This window comes from Auxenochlorella protothecoides, assembly GCF_000733215.1.
Source record: "Auxenochlorella protothecoides strain 0710 unplaced genomic scaffold scaffold18, whole genome shotgun sequence".
NCBI classification, from domain to species: domain Eukaryota; kingdom Viridiplantae; phylum Chlorophyta; class Trebouxiophyceae; order Chlorellales; family Chlorellaceae; genus Auxenochlorella; species Auxenochlorella protothecoides.
The window spans coordinates 369,601-378,233 of record NW_011934213.1 but is presented as its reverse complement, the minus strand read 5'-3'; the positions used below and the strand labels follow the sequence as shown (position 1 = coordinate 378,233).

At 66.0% G+C, this 8,633-nt stretch overlaps 3 protein-coding genes across 3 annotated transcripts in view; 1 reads left to right on the top strand and 2 right to left on the bottom strand.

Annotated features, from left to right (window-relative positions):
* F751_1789 (putative cobyrinic acid A,C-diamide synthase) overlaps window positions 1-3,696 on the bottom strand; it is a gene marked incomplete at both ends in the record, with an annotated part of 5,427 nt that extends 1,731 nt beyond the window's left edge. The window contains 9 exons of the mRNA XM_011399496.1: window positions 104-235; window positions 576-729; window positions 933-1,056; window positions 1,394-1,510; window positions 1,735-1,877; window positions 2,094-2,245; window positions 2,413-3,244; window positions 3,473-3,513; window positions 3,611-3,696. Of these exons, the coding sequence (XP_011397798.1) occupies window positions 104-235; window positions 576-729; window positions 933-1,056; window positions 1,394-1,510; window positions 1,735-1,877; window positions 2,094-2,245; window positions 2,413-3,244; window positions 3,473-3,513; window positions 3,611-3,696 (1,781 nt within the window). The remainder of the gene's footprint in view (window positions 1-103; window positions 236-575; window positions 730-932; window positions 1,057-1,393; window positions 1,511-1,734; window positions 1,878-2,093; window positions 2,246-2,412; window positions 3,245-3,472; window positions 3,514-3,610) is intronic.
* Window positions 3,697-4,269: 573 nt separating this feature from the next.
* The window catches only part of F751_1787 (hypothetical protein), a gene marked incomplete at both ends in the record, with an annotated part of 7,738 nt that continues 3,374 nt past the window's right edge, over window positions 4,270-8,633 (bottom strand). Inside the window, 2 exons of the mRNA XM_011399494.1 lie at window positions 4,270-4,374; window positions 4,760-4,921. Of these exons, the coding sequence (XP_011397796.1) occupies window positions 4,270-4,374; window positions 4,760-4,921 (267 nt within the window). The remainder of the gene's footprint in view (window positions 4,375-4,759; window positions 4,922-8,633) is intronic.
* The window catches only part of F751_1788 (Para-aminobenzoate synthase), a gene marked incomplete at both ends in the record, with an annotated part of 4,452 nt that continues 1,400 nt past the window's right edge, over window positions 5,582-8,633 (top strand). Inside the window, 7 exons of the mRNA XM_011399495.1 lie at window positions 5,582-5,678; window positions 5,803-6,114; window positions 6,352-6,624; window positions 6,810-7,654; window positions 7,840-7,995; window positions 8,175-8,310; window positions 8,423-8,589. Of these exons, the coding sequence (XP_011397797.1) occupies window positions 5,582-5,678; window positions 5,803-6,114; window positions 6,352-6,624; window positions 6,810-7,654; window positions 7,840-7,995; window positions 8,175-8,310; window positions 8,423-8,589 (1,986 nt within the window). The remainder of the gene's footprint in view (window positions 5,679-5,802; window positions 6,115-6,351; window positions 6,625-6,809; window positions 7,655-7,839; window positions 7,996-8,174; window positions 8,311-8,422; window positions 8,590-8,633) is intronic.

The window sequence follows — 8,633 nt, the reverse complement described above, 5'->3', positions numbered from 1 at the left end:
CTCGACGTCCCCGCGCCGCGCCGCCGCGCGCGCGCCCGTGGCCAGACGCCGCGCGGCGCGCGGGCGGCCGGCCGCCTCGGCCGGCCAGTCGCAGGCGTCCGACACGGCCACCACGCGCGCGCCCAGGCCCAGCGCCCACAGTACCTCGCTGGCCCCCGGACCCAGGCTGACGATGCGGTCGTTGGGCTGCCAGGTCAGCGCGCCGCCGGCCTCGGACAAGCCGCCGGCCATGGAGCTGCGGGCCGTGGGCGTTGCGCCGGGTGTGGCGCGGCCGGGGCCGCCAGCATCCTCGCTGCCGCGCCGCGCGTGCGGCGCGGCCGGCCCCGCCCCGCCCGCCGGCCGGCCAGGGGGGCAGGACCAGGCCCAGCGCCGGCTGGCTGGGCGAGCGGCTGAGCAGCGCGGCGTGGGAGGCGCTGCGGCTCATGCCGCCCTGGCCCTGGCCGGGGCCGGCGGCCAGCAGCGAGGCCGCCGAGGCGCTGTGCTGGCCGCCCCGCGGCGCCGCGGCGCCGCCCCGCGCCCATCCGGCACCCGCCCGCCCCGGCGCGGCGCCCCGCTGCGGCTGGAGGTCCAGGGACCCGGGATCGCGCGGGGACAGCGTGGGCGGCGTCTGCCCCGCGAAGCACTCGTTGTGGTCCAAGCCCGTCGAGCTGGCCGCGCGCGGGATGCCGGCGGCGGGATATATCGTGATGGTGCGCCCCACGGGCGGCGGCGTGATGGATGCCGCGCGGCCTGTGACGGGGTCGAGGGCGGTGGGAGGTGGAGGGGTTGAGGGCGAGGGGGGCCGGGATAGGGGCGGGGAACGGCAGGGCCTGACGCTGTGTGTGCCCAAGCACTTCCTCTACATGGCCAGGGTGATCTCCCTCCCCGCATGCCCTGGTGGCGCCAGTCAGCACACTGCAAGGTCCACTGCCCACAAGGCCTGGCAGGCCCACCTTCTGCCAAATCAGAGTGGCCCACATGCGGCATCATGCCCGCAGGGATCTCGTACGACATCTGCCGCCTGTCATCCCCCATGCCCATCAGGTCGTTGGAGGAGCGCACGCCATACATGGAGCCCTGCAGGGGCAGGTGATGGCAGGTCTGGAGTGTGTGTACAGTGTGAGGATACAATCACTAGGTTGAAGAATCCAAGAGCATGGAAGAATCAGCTGAAGAGGCACCCGCCCCCTTCCCATCCCACCCCCCCTTCCTCCCCCCCCCAATAATACCGCCGCCTCACCCTCGACGGCACTGCGGGCATGGTGGCCGCCGCGAGCGCGGCGCGCGCCGCGCCCACGGCCGCGGCGTGCAGGGTCGCGACGTCGGCCGCGCGGCAAGCCGCCACAAGGTCCGATGCGAGCTCGGGGCAGGAGCCAAAGTGGAGGTGGATGTAGGAGGCCAGGGTATTGCGCACGCTAAACCCCTCCACCACCTCCTCGGCGCCGGGGAACTGGGGGCGTGCGGTGTAAGTGGACACCCAGGCCGCCCCGGCGTCGCCCTTGTGCTGGGCGACACTGGCAACCACATGCTCCTGCATGGGCGGGGAGGTACATGGAGGTGGGCCAACGAGGGGCAAGGAGTGGGGCGAAGGAGGTGCTTACGCGCTTTGGCTCACTAGAGAAATGTGTAGGGCATGGCCTAAAAGTACAGCTACCGCATCATCATACACCCCGAGGTAACGAGGCATCCCGATCAGCCCTGTCGCCCCTCTGCCGGCCTGTCACATGTCTGCCTGAAAGCCTAGACCACACACACCTCGACGATCTCGGTGTAGTGGAAGACCTGCCCCCGCGCGGTGCGCCCCGGCGCCATCAGCACGCTGTTCTTTGTTGTTTCCACCTCCACGTACCCCATGGTCATGCGGTGGGTGAGCACCGTCTTGAACCCAAACACGCCCACTGCGGTGTTGCATTTGAGGTTGTTCAGGAGGAGGCGGGGGTCGCGCATTGTACAGTGGGTTTAAAATCCCAGTGATGGGGATGCACAGTCCAAAGGGCAGATAGTCTTGCCAACTTTTCCTCCCAGTATAGATATGCCTTGACCACAAGCAGCACTGTGACAATAATCCCCCAAACCCCCAAACACACCCAAAGACACACATAACCTCAGCGCACCCATGGGAAAGTCACCGCCGTGTTCCTCAGGCTGCACCGCCCGCGAGAGGAAGATGAGCCCCCCGCACTCGGCGTAGATTACACCGCCAGCCGCGCTGAACGCCTTGAGCCCGGCGCGCAGGGCCGTGTTCTTGGACAGCTCCTGGGCGTGCCTGCAGTTTGTTTGGAGGCCAGATGGAGGGTTGGAGAAGGTGTGCGATCAATCACTTCACAGAGGCACAGTCTCCAGACGTATGTGCCTCCGCTCCTACCTGAGTGCGTTCCTGGGCCTCGACTCCACAGTCCTCCCCTCCACCCCCCCGCACCCTGCATCACTCACAGCTCAGGGTAGCCGCCGCCCAGGTAGACTCCCGCCACTCCCCCTGGCAGGGGCTCGTGCAGGGCCGAAAAGTAGACCAGCTCCGCCCCCGCCGCCTCCAGCAGCGCCAGGTTCTCGTGGTAGTAGAAGCAGAAGGCCTCGTCCCGCGCCACGGCGATTCGCACCGGCGCCTCCCGCTCCTCCTCCGACAGGCGGTAGGGGAGCGGGGGGGCGGGCGGCGGGCCGATGAGCGCGCGCGCCGGGCCGTCCTTCCCGGACCCCGCCCGTGCCGCCAGATCCACCAGCGCATCCAGGTCGAGATGGGAGGCCATGAGCGCGCCCAGCGCCTCCACCGCCGCGGCCGCGCCGCCCGGGTCCTCCCCCGGCACCTGCAGGCCCAGGTTGCGCTCGGGGAGCGCCACGCTGGGCACGCTGGGCAGCCCCCCCAGCACCGCCAGCTCGGCCAGGCCGCCGGCGGCCAGCGCATCGCGCAGCCAGCGCGCGTGCGCGGCACCGGCCACGCGGTTGAGCACCAGGCCGGCCAGGTCGACACCGGGGTCAAAGTCGCGGAAGCCGCGGACGGTGGCGGCCAGCGACCGCGCGGCGGCGGAGCAGTCCAGGACCAGGAGGACGGGCGCGCGCAGCCACTTGGCCAACTGCGCAGTGGAGCCGGCCTCGGTGGCGCCGTCCAGGCCGTCGAAGAGGCCCATCACACCCTCCACCACCGCGATATCGGCGCGCGCGGCGCCGCGGGCGAAGGTGGCGCACACCGCCTCGCGCGTCAGCATCCACCCGTCCAGGTTTAAAGAGGGGGACCCCGTGGCCAGCTCGTGGTACATGGGGTCCAGGAAATCTGGTTGGGATTCGGGAAGAAGGAGGTATCGTGGTGAGCGTATGGTGTGATTGACGAGGACGAGGGCGCTGCGCGGGCGGGTCCGGCGAGGGGCGGGACTGGTGTGCCGACTTCATCCATGCCCACAAGGGCGTGCAACTGAAGTGCTGGAATCCTGCAAGCCTGGGCCCAGGAAGAGGAATGTCTGCCCCGCTGCCCCCCCCGCTGCACAGGCCAGAGCAGTCGCACCTGGACCGACTTTGAAGGCCTGCACACGCAGCCCCTTGGCCCTGCAGTGCGGATATGTGATACATGAGTACGATTTGGGATTGCACACCGCGACAGGCAGGCCCCCGGGTGTCTCAAAGCTCCCCTGGCGCAACCCACCTCAGGGCTGCCATGAGGCCCGTGGCCACCGAGGTCTTGCCCACCCCGCTGGCCGTGCCGGCCACCACAATGACTGGGACCGGCATTGGAAGAGGCTGGCCCTAACTGAGAGGTAGGTTCCGTCGCGATCTCATGGCTGCCTCCACGACTGCTCAGATACAGCTGTCGACGTGCCAGCTTGCCCCGGGCGGGCTCCCGGGAGACAGCTGGGCATTCTTGGCATCACTATTCCGATCTCAAATGGGTGCTGGAGGCCAGTGAAGGGCAGGCGAAGCTGTGCGTGGGACTGATCCGTCGACAATGTCGCGCCCTTCAGGGGTGGTACCGACCGCGCGCCCTTCATCTTCCTATGACTCCAGTTCTACCAGTCGAGGCAGTGACGACGGCATTGTATCTTACAGCTTGGAGGATCCAGTACGTGTACAGGGTACATTATTCGAGCATTCACACAGTAAAACATGACATGATTGCGAGACCAACGCCCCAGGCTGCCAGCATGCTGGTATACCCTTGCTGCTGAGGACACTGCATTGGAGGTTTTGAGGCATTCAGATGAGGGACCAGGGCCACTGTACAGACGGTGTGGGGATTGCCACACATTCTCACCGTCTGCCACTCTGCAAGTACCCCACCTGTCTGCGCCCCGCCTTGAGATGCCTTCAGATCACGCCATACAGCGTCTGCCTGCTGGAACCCTCGGCGATCAGTGACTCAGTGAACCAGGCTCCATCGAATCTGCCACCCACTCGACGTCTCAGGCTCAACTGCATGAGGGAAGTTTGGTTTGCATCTGTTCCTTCAGGAGGATTGATTCCCACACAGCCATAGACCCTCGGGTTGCCGCCCCAGGCCCACATACCTCATACACCTGTTCCTCCCTCCGGAAAGAATTAGTGACCAAGACACGAGTAACCAGGGAAACATCGTCCACCTCAAGCTGACTTAGAATCTCGACAGAGGTGTGACCCAGCAGTGGCTGAGGGGGGGACAGAATGGGAATTCATGTTGCCGTTTTTTGAGAGGACAGTGAAGGAAACAGTGCTACAAGGTCAAGGTCCAGGCCTCTCTGATATTCTTAATGCCAGGTCAGTGCTGATGTGAGCTGATGCAGGGATTGCAGCAGCAGACTCCACACGCCCTCAACCTCACCCTGTACAGAGGAGTGTAGAATATCCTGCGGTACCTCTCAAACTGCCCCAAGTCGAGGCTGATGCCGAAATACTGGCTGCGAGCGAAGGGGTCAAATCCAGCAAAGCGGTAGGCAACCTCGATGCCATGGTCCAGGTAGGGCTTGTTATTTGCAGCCAAGGCCTGGAGAAAGAGTTTGGAGGACAAGGGTCAGTCATTGTCTTATGGCCACCATGCAAAACACACAGCAGTGCCTGGGAGGTGTGAATCGCAGCGCATAGGGCAGGGCACCCACAGGCCAACACTGCTTGCCTTCAGCTGGGACTGGATGGAATCCTGGCTGTTCAGCCAGTAACTGGGCCGTAAGCCCGTAGGTTTTCTCTTCTGGAACAGCTGGTTGAAGGGATCCGCCTCAGCAGCGCACGCTGTCCTGGTGCGCGCCTGTCTCGGAACAAAGAATCGACATAAGGTTGAAGCGCGTGTCGGCAAGGGTGCGAGCCGTATCATACCATGCAGGGAGGCCGATGGTATGAATCGCGACAAAGGTGGAGTGACCTGACGGAGCACTCGCAAGCGATGCACACTGAAGCCCTGTGGTCGCGATGGCTCGAGACTTGAAGTTCCGGACTTAAAAACGCCACCGCGCTCGCGCCTCACATTTCCGCACCGCGCGGCGCAATGGCAAAGGCACGCGACTGGCGATGTGCCGATCTGCATTTGCCCAAGCGCCATTCGACCCCACATTGGGGGCTGCGAGATCAATATGTGATGTGCGAGTGAGACCCACCCCTGCACTCCATTGTCCACTATCGTCCGCCCCTGGTCGTAGACGCTGTCCTGACCATGGATCCTGCCATCAATCCCCTGCGCACATTGCTCATTGACAACTATGACTCATACACATATAATCTGTATCAGGGCATCGCCGAGGTGTACGGAGGTGGGTCTGAGGAATGGTGCATTCTCTTCGGTCACTCGGGCTGCAGGGCACGCCCGTGAGCCCGAGTCACTCCACAAACCCATCCATCTCTATTAGTGTGCCTTACACCCCCCGCTCCCTGCAGCCCCTCCAAAGGTGATCAGAAACGATGAAGTGGAGTGGCCAGAGCTGCGCAGGGATCTGGAGCGGGGGCTGTACCAGGCGGTGGTGCTGTCGCCCGGCCCGGGCACGCCAGCCAGGCCCAGCGACATCGGCGTGAGCATGCACCTCCTGCGGGAGCGCACCCCCATCCCAGTGCTGGGGGTGTGCCTGGGCATGCAGGCCCTGGCACTCGCCTTTGGGGCCGAGGTGCGACATGCTGCCTGCGGGCCCATGCATGGCCGCCTGAGCGGGGTCAGGCACAGTGGGCACGCCCTCTTCCACGGCATCCCCTCGGGTGAGCAGGCGGGACAAGGATGCCGCATCCTGCTCTGACTTTATTGCATACGGATGCGGCGCTGCCTCGCCTCACAGCGAGCTGCACCATCGCGGGGGGACCCGTGACCATTCCACCAGAGCAGGCCCTGCTGGAAACTGCTATGAGTCACTGCGGCATGCACCCCAGCTGCCAGCCCCACCACCTATTCCCCATGCACACCCCTCATATCCCACCCCCCCACATCTTTGAGAGCAGGCCCTAAGTGGCAGGTGGTGCGGTACCACTCCCTGGAGGTGCCCCAGGCCAGCCTGCCGGCCTGCCTTCACGCCACCGCCTGGGCGCTGGCGCCCCCCGACGAGGCGGTGATGGCCATCTCCCACGCCACCCTGCCCTACCACGGCGTCCAATTCCACCCGGAGAGCGTGGCCACGCGGTGGGGCCCGGCCCTGCTCCGCAACTTCCTGACCCTGGCGCACGAGTTTCACGGCGCCCCGGCGCTCACCCTTCCCGAGGGCCTGCTGCCACAAGGTGGACCAGAGTTGCCGGGCAGCGTATGCCTGTTGAAGTGTATGCTTGTGCTGCTATCATGCCGCGGTGCCCTGCCTGCGCCTCAGCTTGAATGAGGCATGCGGATCGTGTGCCATGCTGCGGCGCACGATCTTCACTGTGTATCACTGAAGATTCTGCACGTCGCTTGCGCGCAGGCCCGCCAGGAACGGCTCCAATCCCGCGTCCCTACCCATGCACCGACGACTCATGCGGCCCGGTCCTTGGCACTCCGCTCAGCGCCAGGATCGACCTCGGCCTGGTGCATGCCAGGTTAGGGAAGGGCGCGCTGCCGAGCTCTCTCGGCGCCGCGCCACGCGTGTTTGAGCGCCTCTTCCGCCCCGCGCCGCACGCCTGGTGGCTGGACAGCGCGGTGACCGACCGCGGCGGCCGCTGGTCCTTCATGGGCTCTGGCAAGGGTGGCGCGCTCTGGCGCACGGCCTCCTACCTGGGTGATGGTGTGCTGGAGGAGGGGTTGAGCGGAGAAGGGGGTGCCTCTGCATCCACGACAACCCATCGCCTGCCCGGCGGCTTCTGGGATTGGTTGGACGAGGACGTGCAGGCGCGACGTCTCTGCCCGGCGGCGGCGGTCGCCGCCGCCGACCTGCCCTTTGACTTCTGGGGCGGCTGGGTGGGTTACATAGGCTACGAGTTGGGGACCGAGCTGGGGCCGGGGGCAGGGCTGGCCGCCGATGTGGCCGGAAACCCGCCCCACGCCTCACTCGTCTGGGCGGACCGCCTGCTGGCGCTGGACTGCGCCACTGGGGAGGTGTACGCGCTGGCGTGCCACATTCAGGGCGACGGCCGGGCGGCCGATGAGGCGCAGGCCTGGGTCGCAGGCATGCTAGAGGCAGTGCAGGCGGTGGCAGGGGAGCCGGATGGGGAGACCACTCCTGGCGCTGGGGCCGCCGGTGCTCCACAGGATCCCGTGCCCAGCCCAGACCCTGTGCTAGACTTCCAGCCCCGGGAGCGGCATGAGAGATATCTGGACAACATTCGGGCATGCCTGCAGGTTGAGGGCGCTGTTGTTGGGATGATGGCTGGGAGGATTGTTTTCAATCGAGGAGCAGACTTCTGCTGGGTTGGAAGGAAGACAGGTGCACACGTCTGCCATGACCGCCTGCCATTGGGCCGTCTCATCAGGGCACGTTGTGGCTTGTGTGACTCCAACACCATTTCCTGCCACACCACCGCCAGGCCATGCACGACGGCGAGTCGTACGAGCTGTGCCTGACGACGCAGCTGACCAGGCAGGGCGCGCCCCCGGCCTGGCCCCTCTACCGTACCCTGCGCGCCCTGAATCCGGCCCCCTACGCGGCCTGGCTCGACTTCGGCGCCCACGGCGGGCCCCAGGTGAGATGTTGAGATCATGATGGGGGGCTCAATGTGCTCAGTCGCACTGGCACTGTGCTTGTTTGGGCGCAGGTGCAGTCCGGCATGTCTCCTGGGTCCTACATCGAGAAAAGGGCACCTACGCAATCCACACTTGCTCACACTGGCTCTCTTCATTGCACACCCCGTCTTCCCTACAGATCTGCTGCTCCTCCCCCGAGCGCTTCCTGCGAGGAGATCGCGGTGGGGTGCTGGAGGCCAAACCCATCAAGGGCACCGCCCCTCGCCACCCCAAGGACCCCGTGGCCGACGCGGCCTCCGCCGCCGAGCTGGAAGGTGTGTCAGGGGGTGGGCCTGGGCATGGACCCTGTCATCCAGGAGGACTGCAGGCCAGACCCCTGCCGCCCAGCCTCACCTGTCACCCTCCATCCTCCAAACACCCTTCCAGCCTCCGACAAGGAGCGCGCGGAGAACCTGATGATCGTGGACCTGTTGCGCAACGACCTGGGCCGAGTCTGCGTTCCCGGCTCTGTGCAGGTGCCCTCCCTCATGGCCCTGGAGAGCTTTGCCACCGTGCACCAACTGGTGTCCACGGTCACTGGCCTGCGGCGCGAGGTGGGCTGGGCGCAGGGGGGGGGGGGGGGGGGGGGGGGGGCGGG